Genomic DNA, 17,181 nt, shown 5'->3' on the forward strand with positions numbered 1-17,181 from the left:
TATATATCCATTAAAGTTTTATAAATAATGATAATAATAATCCTTTCTACTATAGGCACAAGGCCTGAAATTTGGGGCAAGGGACTAGTCAATTATACCAATCCCAGTCTCAACTGGTACATAATTTATCGACCCCGAAAGAATGAAAGGCAAAGTTGACCTCAGCGGAATTTGAAATCAGAACGTCAAGGAGGAAGAAATGCTGCTAAGCATTTTGCCCATCATGGTAACGATTCTGGCAGCTTGCTGATGATGAAATTATAACAACATTAATACAAGTATAACTTGTATCATCCAACTATTGGGTGTTACTATACACTGCTGGTTACAATGCACTTCCTCACCCTTTTGAATTATGCCACCCTGCTGGCTGGGCAGGCAGGCCAAGATTCCCCTTGAATGGAATGCCAGTTCATTGCAGGCTTGCCTATTTGCAGCTGAGTGGACTGGGGAAATGTGAAATAAAGTGTTTTGCTCAAGAACACAATGCACTGCTGGTCTGGGAAACAAAACAATGACCTTGAGATTATGAGTGCAACACCCTAACCACTAGGCTACACCACACACAAAATTACTTTATACACACACACTCCTCATGAAATAATTTCATGGATTGGATCTCCTGGATTTCTGCTGCATAGGACTCTACATTATGCTCCTACTTATAGGAATATAATGTAGTATGGTAGCATGGTTCACTAGAGGAGCTTTCTGTGATTTCCACAAGGTTCTATGAATTTATACACACACACACACACACACACACACGTTCTATATAATATAGGCACACACCAGAATGGTTAAGAAGTTTGCTTTGCAATCATGTAATTCCACTATGTAAAAGTGGGCAACTTGAGCCTGCCCAAATTTTGTAAGTGAAAATGGTTAGACAGAAACTGTGCAGAAGCCTATTTACTGGACTATACCTGTAATTAAAAGGGCCAGTCTTGTTACACACTATATAATACTGATTCCACCTGAAGATTACCTTGAAGAGATACATGTCTGTGGAATACTTGGCCACTTACATTTATAATTTGAAGAGACTGTCACTATTTTTTAATGGGCACTGAAGGATTTGAACTCAAAACAAACAGAACCAAAACAAAGACTACAAAGCATCTCCTCTGACACTAACAGTTCTATTAATAACCTAGCCCAGACTGGTAGTATTCATCCAGCCTTACAAAGATGAAGTGCAAAGCTGACTAGATGAGATTTGAACTAAGAACTGGAATAAATACTATGAATGTATATATGATACATTCATATATGTGTATGTGTGTGTGTGTGTGTGTCTGCATGAAATATATTACAGACTTACCTTTTTTAATGTATGCTATATATATAATTTTATTGCACTATTTTATATATCAATAATAATAACTAGTAAAAACTATATATTAATAACTAGAGCAGAGAGGAATATATATATATATCTCTCTCTTTTACTCTTTTACTTGTTTCAGTCATTTGACTGTGGCCATGCTGGAGCACTGCCTTTAGTCAAGCAAATCGACCCCAGGACTTATTCTTTGTAAGCCTAGTACTTATTCTATCGGTCTCTTTTGCCGAACCGCTAAGTTACGGTGACGTAAACACACCAGCATCGGTTGTCAAGCGATGTTGGGGGGACAAACACAGACACCCAGTTTATTGGGAGTTACATGTATGGATCAACACAGTTTGATTCAAATTCATTTTGAATTTGAAAATGGCTGAAGATTAGCATCACACTTGAAACTCAAGAGTACCAATGAATTTGAATCAAACTGTTTTGAACCACACACATATATATATACATGAAACTACAATAAAATAACTATGGTTGAAATATGAAATTGTTTCAATATCTTCCCATGTGTTTAAGCCAAGTGATATCATAAAATCTGAATAAGAAAATATAATAACTAAGTTTGAGAGCAAGAAATAGAAGAAATATATTAACCATAGTTAAAATATGAAAGTTTCACTGCCCATATCAACTGAGCAAATACTGGCATCATTTCAGCATAAAAATTAGTGGTTTCAACTATGTATATCAACCAACAAAATATCACCATATTTTCAAAGATCAAAATTACACCACGGCCATATTTCATAATGCTTGGTGTCATTTTACACTTACATACAAACTTTATGCTTTAGCTGTTCAAGTAACGAGCAGTGAATATGACAAACCCATAAACATAGTCTATTTTATTCATAATATTGAATTTAATAATTTTCATCTTTTACAACAAACAGAGGAAGAGCAGAGAAGACTGTTTAATCTTGCCATAGAAACCTCTCTAGTGCTTGGAGTGAGATAAAATATATTTAGTCTATATTGTAAAGTGGTTTGTGATAGGAAGGACATCCAGTTATAAAAACCATACCAAAAATAACACGATATAGATTGCAACAGCGTAAACCAGGTTTTTTCTTCTCTATCTGTGTATGCCAGACAACAAATTACTGTAAAGAGTAGAGAGATGCTGTGAGGCCCATCCAACCCATGCCAACATGAAAAAAATATATGAAAAAATAATGTAAAATAACAATTTTGCTATTTTATCTATTTATAAATCATAAGAAATTCGGCTTAAGGAATTTGAGACCTGCACTTCATAAAGCAGTGCATGTGCATTTCTCTCTCCTGCCTTCCAAGAGAGTAGTTGATGGAAAGGGAGAGAGACTGAGGAACAGAAGGTGTAATTAACATCTAGCAGATAAAAAGAGAATGAAAGAGAAAGTAGTGAAAATCTGTGTATATATGGATGTCTTCTAGTTCATTGAAATGAGTTCACATCTCATGGCAAATTTTGTAAAGACTTCTTTTCTTTAGTAAGCTGCTTAAACATTACTTGACTAAAACTGTGAAAAGAGAATAATGATGATGACAGTGATGATGATGATAATGACAAGGAAAACAATGACATAATTGAGAATGTGATTTAAATGAAAATCGACAGAAATCACCAAAAACATTAATAATAATAAGGACTTGAGAGAAAATACCATATAAGGCAATGGGTTATTAAAATTGTAAAGAAAAGAGAAAAATATTTGAGCTTTCATTGAACTTGATTAATATAGTTGGTTAGCTACTTTAAGCCAATACTTATATAATTACTTATAAATTACTATAAATTATTAAAAAATTATAATGAATGGAAGAATATTCTGACATTTTGGGAAGTTATGAAATAAAATCTTTGTTCTTGTACTTACAGGTTTTAATCCTTGAGAAAATATTAAAAGATATATTTGTAAGAGCACTGAAATTCAATTTACTTGAAGTAAAGGCATACCTAGAGCCAGTTCTGGTGCTAGGTGCATTATGTCTACGGAAAAATAGGATGGCCTTGGCTAGAATGCCTTTAACCATAAGTCTGTAAAATCAGGGCTTAATGAGAACAGTAACTATGTTTATTTATTAATTTGCTATCAAAGATAATTCAATAGCTGAATCAAAATGAAGAGAAAATTATAACAGTACATATGTTCAGAAGAACAAGTAGATAACTAAGTAATTGAGCATAAAAAAAGGCTGGGCAGCTAAACAGACAGACTTTTAAAACAAAGGTCTCTAAAGGAAGGAGTCAGGTGGAGTGATGAGTGGATGAACCAGATTTGAACATGGTGACTCCCTGAGCCAGAGCTTTCCAAACTTTTTTACATTGACAATATATTTTTTTTTAAATAATCATTTTCAGGACACATTAATTGTCACCAGCCCTGTGTCAAATTTTATGCAGAGTTGTCAATTCCCAAATATACATCAAAGCTAAATAGTCTTAAGAATTTATCAGATTTGGCTTAATTTCTTGACACACCAGGAAATAATTGGAGAAATAGTTTTGATGGCACAGTTTAGAAACCTTTATCCTAAGTGCTGGGATCTTCCAAGAACCCTATTTGGCAATTAACAGAGAATAAGGCTGTGTAACAAGTGAACTTGGTAAGCATACCCTCAACGAGCATAAGAAAACCCAACAAAGTGGAAGAGTGCTTTAAAATGTTTTAAAAACATCAATCGGAAAATAATGCTGGAAATTTATTCCTAATGAGTCAAATGATGGAATGTATTTAATTTTAGGAGTAAGATACTCTCATAAATTTACAATTTCCAGAAAATGAAAAGTAATTTGAAAACCATTACATAATTAACACTGATAAAACGTAAGAAATCAATCAGTTTACAAATTTACAAAACTTAATGTTGATAAAATGCAGCAATGTAATAATGTAAGGTAACATAAGTTGGTATAATGTAACATAACACAGACTGAGAAAAGAAATTATAAGTATAAATAAATGTAATAAAAATTTGTATCAGAGAATATTTATAAAATAATGAAAAACAATTTTGATTAACTAATTGGGTCTAATTGTTAAATGTTAATGCATGATATTATAACTTAAATATAATTATAGTAAAACTGTTATGAATGAAAAATTTCTGATATTTTAAAAGCTTCTTTAACTTGTTTGATCCTAAATTGAAGCTGGTTCAATTTATGTCTAAACCGAGCCTGACAGACAGAGAAGTGATTGAACTGACATCCTACTCAAATAAATGGACAGCTATGTCGAGAAATGGAAAGAAACAGAGGACAGGATAAAGAAGTAGAGGACAGTTAGATAGAATGAGAAACAAAAATACACATGAACAGACAGATATAAATAGCCAGATGGATTGATAAATAGATAAATAGATAGAGAAATATAAAGACATTAAAGATGTAGAATAAAATATAAGCAAAGTCTAGTGCAAGATGTGAAGTGAAAGTGTAGAATTGTGACAAGGTGTTAAAAGTAAATAAAAAGCAACAAAAATGTAACCCTATGTACTCTTTCTCTCCAGCCACACTGAAAGCCAAGTTACATTCACACATATACATTTATAAATACTACAGATAAAATAACATACATTCATGCAGACATCCCCATCATTGTTACCACACATTCACACATACATACACATATGAATAAGCATACAGTACACAGCTTCTACTGAGACACACTCACAAATAAACTCAAGCCTATATGCACAAAGCCTTACTTACATCATATTATATTAACAAGCCTCACCAAGAAGCAAAATACAAGCTTTCACACAAGCAGACAAACAAACATACATTGAAGCATATAGATTTTGTGTCATTTTTCTATAAGGAATGTTCCAGTTGCTTAATCAATGGAGCTACCTATTCATTGTATTTAGTAGCAGAGAATTCCACAGACAATTGCACCCTTAACATAATTCATGGGTAGACACAGTGTGACAGGTAGAGTCCATCTGACAGCCTCCCACTCAGTTTCCGTCTACCTAATTTCACTCCCAAGGGTTGAGTTGGTGCAAATGCATTCATGATTGCAAAGCAAGCTTAGTATCAGTTCAGCCATGTCAGCACCCCACCCATACATACATCTCCACTCTCATACATTCAGCTTTCTTTTCCTCTTCTTTCCCAACATACACAACATCTCAAACACACTGTGAAATGAAAACTAAATGAGAAAGAGACACTGATAGCTCGTTCGTGGATTGGTACCAGTAATTGGGACGTACCATCGGGGTGGTGGTTGTCATGTAATGGTAGTGATGGTGGTGGTGGTGGTAGTGGTGGTAAGTGATAGGAATCATACGGAGGAATGCCAGTGTTGGGTGGATGCATGGACATAGAAGGAGCATGGCCTGACGTAGTGGAAGAGTTTGTGCTGCGCATGTAATCATCTCCCTTGTACAGGCCACCACTACTGGTCTTACTTGTTGAACGAGATGTGGTTGAGGTCGTTGAGATACCGATGTTCATTCGATTCAGACCGCCATCCATCGAAGAATCGTTGCGATAGGCAAGTGCTGATCTCTGTATGAATAGAAAGAAAAAGAGTATGAACAAAAGAATATGTTACATCATTATCATCATTTTAACGTCTATTTTGCCAATGCTTGCATAGGCCAAACAGAATTTATTGAAGTAGATTTTCTACAGCTGAATGCCTTTCCTGCTGCTAACTTTGTCTGTTTCCAAGCAAGGTAATATTTCCCTTTGGCTGGACACTTTTATGCAGAATATTGGAAATGAATGACACTGCTTGTACGAGAGTAACGGTCATTACAACTATCATATGATGTCAAGACAATGAAACACAAACATACACACATTCATACCTATATATATACACATACAGACATACAGACATTATGTGTGTGTATATATAAATGAACACACACATATACCCTGTGAGTATGTGTGTGTCTGAATGCATGCTTGTGAAAACATTTATACACAAAAATACACACACGAAGTTCACTATTACAACAAGAAAGAGAAGTTAATTCCTTGTTAATTGCAAGGAAGAATTTTCTCCCATCATTTGTAGCTAACAGGAAGATATCCAAGTTAGGTGAAATACTTTATAATTCATCCATTTCCACAATTAGAAGAGTCAGAAGATTTTCTAATGGTGTGTATGTCTCCATACAATTGAGACACATGCTGCTTTTCACATAGGCTGAGCTAACTTATGCAATGATTATAATAATAACTGATGAGTTCTGAGTGACAGGCCAACACCTAATCCCTCGTCCACTCTCTTTGTGTGGGTTTGTATCATCAACATCATCATCATCTCCATCATCGTTTTCACACCCACTTTTCCATATTTGCAGCCAGATGCCTTTTCTATTGCTAGCCCTCACCTGTTTCCAAGCAAGGCAATATTTCCTTAAGGCAGGACATCTTTTCACAGAAGATTAGAAACAAAGAACACTGTTTGTGTGACAGTGACAATCGTTTACAAGTGATACTCGTGTTATGTCAACACAAGGAGACAAGGAGACAAAACCTCTTCACATGCATACATACATATCTATATATGTAAGTATGTACCTATGTACACACATGATGGCCGTCCACTCGTGACCGAGGAAGATCATTGCCGACCTTCAGGAACATGCTAGGACTAACTAGAGTGCACAATGTTAGCAATATGTATGTACCTATGTACATACATACATACATACATGCATATTGTCTACGTCATAAGAATTTAAAAAGATCAAGAGATATGAAATTGCTTGTAATGATGAAAGTAGTTAAAACTATAAATAACAGTGTATAAAATATTGGGTTAAAAAACACCTTGGATCGAGAAGATTGAAAGGATTGCTTTTGATATAACATTAGAACATCTATCATGTTTATAGAAGACATGGGTTGAAATCCCATAGGCATTCTTTGACTTTTACCATCCAAAGAGGGTATTTTTAATAACTACTTTGAGTTCCACCATAGAAAACAATTTATAAGACATCCAGCCATAGTGCTCAGGAACCTGGTTAAGAGTGTTGGCAGGAGAATCTCCAGCTTATCTTCAAGCAAAGAGAGCTTTGATGCTGCTACTCTGTACTACAACTGGGCTCTGGCTGCCAGCTGTTTCAAGCACAGTATTAGTTACATGCCAGACCCTACCCCACCTCCAAGAGAAAGTGTCACCAGAAATTGCTGTGGTTCATGCCACCCTTCTCTTTAAACATTAAGACCAGAGTAGGCAAGACCTTCCTTAGTCTAGTTGATAGACACTTCCCCTGTTTTAATTGATTCAACAAAATATTTAATAGACATACCCTGAGATTATCCTTTAGTTGTGTACCTAGTGTAAAAAAGATTTTAGTAGGTAGGCCTACACCCAAGGCAGAGACAGGATTATCATGCAAGGGTAACAATTTGTCTGCTGAACAGCCACTGCAACACAGAGACAGTTGTATACAAGGCAGAGGTAACAGCCACAGGACCCAATGGACAACTGATTGTGTGAAAATATGTGGGGGTAATGGAAGACCCCTTCAGAACCTGCTTTAACAACAGAAAGTCCTCCTTCAATATTTCAGAGAGACACAATGCCACAACCCTAGCCAGGCACGTTTGATCTTTGAAAGGAAGAGCTAGAGAGTACAGCATAAAGTGGAAAATCCTGGAGAATGCAAACCGCATTTCAATAGCAGCAGGAAGTGCAGGTTATGCCTGGCTGAGAAGAGAGCAATTATAAACACCCAGATGTTTACCTGAATGGCAGGAAAGGAAGTACATCCTATCATACCTGCATGCCACAACATAACTGCAACCACAGGTCCCCAACTTCAACCTTCTACCAATGTCTTCAAGCCTGGCAAACAGTTTGACCAAAGCACACACCAATGCACCCATCAACACACACACCTGTAAGGTGAGCATCCCACCACCCCCAACTTATACCCCTTCACACACATTGTACCCCCCAGAAAGAAAATAGTCTAACGAACACAGCTATATATACCTACACCTCCAGAAAAAATTACGCATATGACACCACTACACATATCACACACCTGATTCCCACAAGAGCACCACATTTAATAATGCCCACTTTCCCCACAAACACTTCAAGATAATTCTTGCTAGCTTCACAACATAGCCGACCAAGGGACATGACTCCTAACCTAATCCCCCGGCCCTTTTTCATTTCACCACCTCTTTTACAGCAGTTGCTGACCGGTTGTGCTAATCCACCTTCAATAATAGAGAGCAGTTGCCATATTCCCTTCCATATCAGCTGTGATGAGCATAAGATTATATAAAAGGATTGTCACCTAACAATTCATTGTATTCCTTGCCCAAAACTGATTAGTAAGATCAGCCATGGTGGATATATAATACTATATATTTTGGATAATATACCTACTCTACTGACAGATATACAAGTGCATCTTTTCCATGATTTATGGTCTCTTAGACGAATCATATATATATGTACAGGCATACATCCCACTCATGCCAGCATGGAAAGCAGACGTTAAACGATGATGATGATGATGATGATGAATAAGGTTTATGTTAGTTTCCAATCTACCAAATCCATTCACAAGGCTTTGGTCAGCCTGAGGCTTTAGTAAAAGATTCTACCCCAAGGTAGTATGCAATAGAACTGAACTTGAAACCATGTGGTTAGCACCTATACACAGCCATGCCAATGCTTATATAAATGTTCCTTCATCTTTTGATTTTATTTCTCTTGCATGAATGATATAAGGAGTGATATTTACCGATAGCATAGTACTTCTAGTACCACCGAGTGCTTCATCCAATTCCAGTTTTTTACCTTTGAATTTATACCAAACTCGTTTGATTTCAAACCGTACCTATAAAAAAAAAATGGAGAACAAGGAAATAAGAAATAACAAAAACAAATAAATGAATGAAATAAAATAAGAATAACAAAAGTAAAGAATGCTTTTTAAAAAAGCAAAGAAAATGAAAAGCAAGCAAATGACAGCTATCATCTTTAGCAGAACAATATACAGGACAAGTTTGAAACATTGTCAGTAGTGAAGATAGAAAGGTGTTTCTTAATTGAAGGTTCATGGTTCAGTAGTTGGAGTGTCAAGCTTACAATTGTGTGGTTGTGAATTTGATTCCTGCACCTGGCGGTGTGTAGTGTTCTTGAGGAAGACACTTTACTTCATGTTGCTTAGTTCATTCAGCTGTAGTAATGGATTGAAATGTCACTGGTTTGGCCTTTGCTTTTTCCCTTGGAGAAACATCAGTGGCATGGAGAGGGGAGACTGGTATGCATGGGTGACTGCTGGTCTTCCACAAACAACCTTTCCCAGACTTGTGCTTTGGAGAACTTTCTATGGGCAATCCCACAGTCATTTGTGAAGAGGTTCTTCACCCTTTACTCCTTAATGTTCACTTTTCCAAGCTTGCATGAATTACATGAAATTCATCAAGGCAGATTTTCTATGGCTAGATATCCTTCCTGTTACCAACCCTCATCTGTCTCCAAGTAAGGTAATATTCCCTGTGGTTGGACATGTTTCTATAGAAGATTAGAAACTAACAATATCACTTGTATGATGGCTATGCCCATCTACAACTGTCATGCGATGTCAAGACAAAGACACACACACACAACAGGCTTTTTCAGTTACCAAATCCACTCATAATGCTTTGGTTGGCCCAGAGCAACTATGTGGTTGGTAGGCAAACATTTTAACAAAACAGCCATGTTTGCAGCTTCCTTATGTAATGTGCCCTTCCTTTCATTTCAAGGAGGATGGGGGGGGGGGAGCTTGGTTGCAACTCTTAGCAAACCAAATTACCATAAAGTGGTTTCCTTATAGTGGTGTTGATACACAGTTATGTATGATGGCAATGGTATATAGATGCATATTGTGATAGCCTGAAAGAATGTATGAGAGTTGTATATGTACAAATACTGAATATATATTTTTTATACATCAACTTACTGGTCGACTACATATAACGTAGAAGACAAAGATGAAAACTCCCATAAAACAGCTCATAATTGCAAAGAGGTAGTGGAAAGCAGCATAGTTCTGATTAACTGAGAGGAGTGCAAACACCCAGTTAGCACCACACATTGGTAACAGCAAGGAGGCAACCAGTAGACTCTCTCTGTAGATATGAAAAATAAAATTGAAAAAAAAAATTTTTTTTTAATTAAGAGAAAATATGTATGTGAATATCAACTTGTATGTGAATAAAGACTAAGTAATGTAAATAAATGAATTGTCATATAAAAATAAGATAAATAAATAAGAAGAAACTGGAAATAATTACAGCTACATCAGCAACCAAAATGACAGAATTGAAAAGGTTTGGCTGATATTATAGCAAGATTAATCAGATAGAGAAAAGGCATTCTATTTTATGTCAGCAGTGATCAGACTGCTATTCAGAACACTGAAAAGCTTTATATGATAATAACTGTTAATATGTTAGCTGTTATTATCACTGAATAGCTTGAGGCAGCAAGTTGGCAGAATCATTAGCACATTGAACAAAATGCTTAGTGGCATTTCTTCCAAGACTTTACATTCTGAGTTCAGATTCAGCCATGGTTGGCTTTTGCCTTTCATCCTCTTGGGCTCAATAAAGTAAATACCAGTTGAACACTTGGTTCAATGTAATTGACTTAACCATCCCCTCAAAATTGCTGGCCTTGTGTCAAAATTACAAAGAATTATCAATGAATCACATTCTGTACTACACATAATAAGCAATAACAGTTCTATTGGAGGTTTTCAGTTGCTTCTACTCTCCTTGTGCTATGAAGTGAGCAGAAGAAATTTCTTGCAATACCAGACAGTCATGGAGGAGAGCCAACATAGAAAATTTCCTTTCTTCAGGATGGATTCAAACAACACCACTCCTATATTTTGACAAATTATTGTTTAATGAGGAATGAGAGAAAACAGCAAAAAGTTTAAAGAAAGAAAACTGTCAGGTTTCTCTGATTGAGAAGCTAATCAATCAGAATATGAAGAAAAGAAGATTCAGACTTCCACCACAACAAAATAAAAAATATATAGATTTAAAAAAGATGATAAAGCTTACTTTAACATCCCTAGATCTTCATGAGACACATGAACTTTTTCTCGACAGCTAGCTTGCCACCCTAATATACAGGTAAGTACTGAAATCTGAGAAAGAATAGTAGCAAGTAATTAATAGACATAAATAATTATGAAAAGCATCACACACACACATTTTAGGATTACATTTTAAGGTCACATATTAAAAGACAATGGAAAAAATATTGAGTTTTCTCAATCTAAATTCAATATATAATTAAAAGCATAATGTTTAAAATTTAATGTTATTCTGATTTTAATATTTTAATTTAGAAATTTAGAAATTTGGATGTTAAATTGACAGTGATTAATTAAGAGTAGAACCTTAATTGAATTCCAATTGCCAATTTAGGATAATTTACATGTAAAAATAATACATATAATACATAAAGTTGTTATCATGTGAATGGTCGATTACTTATGGAGAAGAAGTTATCACAACTAATAAAATCCTCCCCACTAATACGACATGAAACATTCTAATAACTCTGGTTTTGCTGAAAAACTACCCTGAGGGGTTTTTTTTTTCAATCGTATTGATCCCTTATCTATTTTAATAAATCTCCATACATCGATGTTATTGACAGAGGTGTTTATGAATGACAGAAATATTTATCTGTTTATTCAGTGAAGTACACTGCCTGCTTCTCCATACAAAAAAACCCCAAAAAAACACAGAAGTCATGAGTATTTCTGAAGAGTATGTAAGGCATGTAGACAGAAGGGAGATAAATTGTTTATCACAAAGCACTCTCTGAGTGGTTGGCGTTAGGAAGGGCATCCAGCTGTAGAAACTCTGCCAAATTAGATTGGAGCCTGGTGTAGCCATCCAGTTGCACCAGTCCTCAGTCAAATCGTCCAACCCATGCTAGCATGGAAAGCGGACGTTAAACGATGATGATGATGATGATGAAAGCAGTGACTAAAACTTCATAATTTCTTTTGAAAATATAATGCCAGTTTTTTTGGGTTTTTTTTGGTGTCTGAAAATAATGAGAAAGAGTGGTACGGCCTGAAGTGGCTATGAAATTAGATTCTTGATGCTGCAGGGCTTTTATTCCTATCAGCACTTTGAAGTTTAAAATCAAAAGTCAATCCATGCAATCCAATTCCACAGTGGCTCAGCAAGCTAAGATGGCTGTACTGATAGTAATAGGCTTTATATTTGAGTAGAGTTCTCCTCAGTGACTGCTTCACAAAAACAGAGAGCTCCACCTACCCTGAAGTTGCCAGAAATGTGTAAAAGAAGGCACCAGACTGCCTAAGAGGATTCACACTTTGATTTGCTGTTAAGGTTGACTCCTCTAGCCTTTTCTTTTCTCAAAGCACTCACAAGTAAAGGCTTGTGCTTGGAGTTTCTTCCATTACTTGTTAATTAACACATAACGGTGTTACTACTTTGGGTAAAGTAGACTGGTGAAAACACAGTGGCTATGTATATATGTGCAATATTAACTGACAATAAAAGTAAAACAAAAAGAAAAACTTACTATCCATACTACAACAATAGGTCCAGCAAAGCTCCATATGAACATATTTTTGGTTGATAACCAGCAACTGAAAGTAAAGCACTCATATACATTAATTATGAATTTGAATTGGGAACTTGAGTCATAGATGGATGAAATATTGGTTTCAAATTTTGGCAAAATGCCAGCAAGTTAAGGGAAGGGGTTAAGTCAATTACATCAACCCCAGTGTTCAAGAGAATCCATGAAAGCAGTGAAAAGAAAAAAAGAAATAAACAGCAACCATGTTGAGAAATACTTACAATTCAGCTGTTCCATATTGGTCTGTGTAAAGTCCTACAGCTAAGCCAACAATAATACCAGGAATAACTGAAAAAATTATACAAATAAGAATAAACAAGACTTGTTTAAATAAATATTCAAAATTTCAGTCGATTTTTACAATATTTGTTAAGCAAACAAGAAATAAAAGATATAAGCACTAGAAATTTTTGATATTTAAAAAAAAAAATGTTTAATACACATTTTCAATGTTGGAATGAATGGATAGATGACATTTGAAGATTGTTGGTAGAATTTGTTAATCAGATGCATGAAAAACGGACAGAGGCAAGTAGAGTCACGTGACTGACTCAGAAGGTCAAAATAAAAGTGACAATAAGGTTTGAACTGAGATTGAGAACCACAGAATGTTTCAAAAGATGATTTCAGAACAAATCTTTTGACAATTTTATACAAGAGAATGTAAAAAGACAACTAAATAAATATATAAATATATAACTACATGAATAAAAATAAATGACAAAGAAAGCAACGGACTTACCAAAACCAACAAGATAATAAAACTTCATTGAACCAGTATTTATATCACGTATTTCTGTTAACATACGGTAGATATGAAGTATTTCCACAAACAACCAAGCAAATGTACTGATGAAGAAATAATGAAGGAAGATGGCAACAATGCGGCAGAGTATCTGAAATAAAGAAATGAGGAATGATTATTTCAGGATTACTGCTTATTGATAAGGGAAACCAATATAAAGTGGAGTACATTGGATAGGCTTTTTTTTCTATGTTAAGAGAACATAGGATTTTGTACAGGTAGGTTTGGCTGGTATGCTTAAGAAATTCATTTCACAATCACATGTTTCCAGGTTTGATTCCAGTGAATGGCATGTTTGGCAAGTGTCTTCTACTATAGCTTTGGGGTGACCAAACCAAATAACTTATGAAAGAAATTTATTAGATGGAAACTAAAGAATGCTGGTGTGTAGATGTGTGTGTGTGTGTGGAGGGGGAGAGGTTGTGCATATGTATTTTCTAATATTTTTGCCTATGGAATATTAGTTTTAATCATATTTGCTCAATGTTCAGAAATGAGAAACTTTAAGACGTGAATCAAGAGACTCAGTAGTGAATAATATAGTTTATGCTTTGTCAAGGACACATTGTCTAGTGGTTAAGGTGTTACACTCACAATCATGAAGTAATGGTTTCAATCTTGGACTAGGAGGTGCATTGTGTTCTTAAGAAAAAGACTTCATCACACATTGCTCAGCAATCACTTTGACACCTGATGTGTGGTACACTGTGCACCTGCTCAAGCCATGTGTGCGTTTGTGTGTGTGTGTGTGTGTGTGTGTGTGTGTGTGTGTGTGTGTGTGTGTGTAAACACCTTTAAGAGCCTTTGACACAAAATGCTGATACTTTTTACGAAACAAAATAAAAGCTATTAATTTTGTAGGTTAGGTTAAATGTTAAATTGCTGCTTAGTTCAGATTCTCAGCTGGATGGGGGCACACACATAAAGCACAAATACATCAAGAATAATCATGAAGTACAGAAAAGACAAACAAATAAATAATATAGGAAGTTTGAAAAGTAAAAAAAACAAAGTGGAAAAGGCATAGAAATAGGAATCAAAATAATAACAATGAAAGATAGTGTACAAAGAAAAAAATTACACCAAATGAAAAGAATAGAAAAAGATCTAAGAATAGAAAAGGATCTAAGAATAGAAAAGGTTATGCTCTTTATCAAAGAGAAGTAAAAGGAAGAGATGTAGGAGAAAAAGAAACTGAAATAATACCAATTTATGATGTCTGCTTACTTTGTAGATAAAATGCATTTTAAAGATTCATAGAAAACTGGTCTAATGGGGTGGAGGGGAGATGGACGAAGAAGAAAAGAGAGAGGGAGAGGGAGGGAGAGAGATTGGAAAAGTTGAACTTACTTCAGGTTTGGTCCGAGCAACACCAATAAGGAAGAAGAGCTCAGAGAGAAATATGGATATGATGAAATTGATTCGAATTGTGTTGCAATTTGTGTTCAAGTTTTTCAAGAGGAAAAATATAAGGAAGGCAAAGCAAAGACATATCATGGATATAATGAGCCCAATGTAGGTAATTGCTTTCAACTGAATGGCATTGGTTGGTACATACTGTAAAGAAAAACAAGTAAAAAAAAGAATTATAAATTTTACTTTTAAAATTCCATATGACTTACCATATATGCTGGTGTAGAAGACAAGCTTCTTTTATTCTTAAAAATAACAAAAGAATTGCCCAGCATCTGAATTGATAGTATTACAGATGAGATACTGAGTGTATGATGGAACATTTTAAACTTCTTTTACAAACAAAATATTTTTTTTCTCAAGAAGTAGTGGTTTGTGTTTTGCAAGAGTGCACCTTTACACACCAACACATTTTGTAAATTTGTGCCGGTCTCATATTACAAAGGAGATAATCATTTCTTCATAAAGCTCGAAATAATTCCTTTTCTTCAATGTGTATGCAACCGTTTTATTTTAATTATACATAAAATGTAAATTTCCTGGTAAAAATTCTTGAAAGAAAGCAATGTCCAAGTTGTAATTTTTAAAACATGCTTGTCATAATTTAAATATAACTTAAGTGAGTGAGATTATATATTTTATCCTTTAATTAGTTTATTTTACAAAATGTATTATTTCTTAAATGTTTAATTACATTCTTGAAAGAAATAATTTTGTACAAATGAATTACACAAATACAGTCATCTCACTACAATTCATTGTGTTATCTTCATATCTTATTTCATAGCTTTAAATCTTCAATATTTTTTTATTTGAAATTAGCCAGCTTTTGAAACTAATTACTTCTAGTTCTCTGATGAAGCAGAATTATGACCAAAAGTATTACACCTTGGACTTACTTGCTCTTTTGTTTTTATTTTAGTTTTGCTTTCCAAACGTAATGTATCTAAGATAACATGATCCATCATCATCATCATTATCGTTTAACGTCCGCTTTCCATGCTAGCATGGGTTAGACGATTTGACTGAGGACTGGTGAACCAGATAGCTACATCAGGCTCCAGAGTTTCTACAGCTGGATGCCCTTCGTAATGCTAGCCACTCCGAGAGTGTAGTGGGTGCTTTTACGTGCCACTGGCACGAAGGCCAGTCAGGTGGTACTGGCAATGGCCACGCTCAAAATGGTGTATTTTACATGCCACCTGCACAGGAGCCAGTCCAGCGGCACTGGCAATGATCTCGCTCGAATGTCTTTTCATGTGCCAGGAAGGCGACGCTGATCCAATGTGTCTGTTTCATTTTAAGATGAAAGAATATAATTCGGGAAAGATCTGACTGTTCTTTCTAATAGATTGACCTACCTTACAAGGACACCATGAAGTGATTGCAGTGTTCTTTCAAACAAACTGTGTAACTTGTTTCAGATTGTTTGACAGACAATAGTTTCTCCTCCTATTTCACAGTGAGGTATATTTAGTGGAGTTCACTTTTGCAAGCATCCTAATTCAGTTCTAGAGAATACTCAGGAGAATGATTGGATGGTCACTGCTGGAACACCTTTTAATCATAGGTTTGCACAGTCAGGGCTGACCGGGAGCTAAAGAACAATAACAACCACATGCTGTTCCTTCAACTGTAACTGAAATAACATCTCTCTCTCTCTCTCTCTTGGTCTGTCATCATTCCTACTGTGCCTCACTTCCTAAACTCAACATTAAACACTTTACTCAACTCTTCTTCTCCACAATAATATCCCTCTAAAATTCTTTCCTGTCCACATTTACATCAAAGTACCCACTTATAGAAGTTGAAGTTGAATATCAATAACATTAACCCCACAAACCCAATCCCATATTCAGTAGGACCAGTAAAAGTCATGAGTGTCAACAATCTTCCTTGCTACAATCAAATAATATAGCAATAATTAAAATAAAAAATGTAAGACTGTACCCATACTACATAGAACTTTATATAAATATATATATATATATATATATATATATATA

The 17,181-nt window shown here is 35.1% G+C and overlaps 1 protein-coding gene across 5 annotated transcripts in view; it reads right to left on the reverse strand.

Annotated features, from left to right (window-relative positions):
• Positions 1-17,181, reverse strand: part of LOC106877480 (cadherin EGF LAG seven-pass G-type receptor 2) — a 301,895-nt gene that overhangs the window by 43,462 nt on the left and 241,252 nt on the right. For 4 of the 5 annotated variants that reach the window (XM_014926391.2, XM_014926390.2, XM_014926393.2 and 1 more), the window contains exons 24-31: positions 15,113-15,319; positions 13,700-13,853; positions 13,179-13,245; positions 12,898-12,964; positions 11,391-11,476; positions 10,280-10,448; positions 9,074-9,169; positions 5,558-5,855 (exon numbers count right to left, since the gene is read on the reverse strand). In XM_014926391.2, coding sequence (XP_014781877.1) covers positions 5,558-5,855; positions 9,074-9,169; positions 10,280-10,448; positions 11,391-11,476; positions 12,898-12,964; positions 13,179-13,245; positions 13,700-13,853; positions 15,113-15,319 — 1,144 coding nt within the window. The remainder of the gene's footprint in view (positions 1-5,557; positions 5,856-9,073; positions 9,170-10,279; positions 10,449-11,390; positions 11,477-12,897; positions 12,965-13,178; positions 13,246-13,699; positions 13,854-15,112; positions 15,320-17,181) is intronic. The other variant, XM_014926392.2, reaches the window with a different exon arrangement.

Source organism: Octopus bimaculoides, chromosome 11 (genome assembly GCF_001194135.2).
Source record: "Octopus bimaculoides isolate UCB-OBI-ISO-001 chromosome 11, ASM119413v2, whole genome shotgun sequence".
NCBI lineage: Eukaryota > Metazoa > Mollusca > Cephalopoda > Octopoda > Octopodidae > Octopus > Octopus bimaculoides.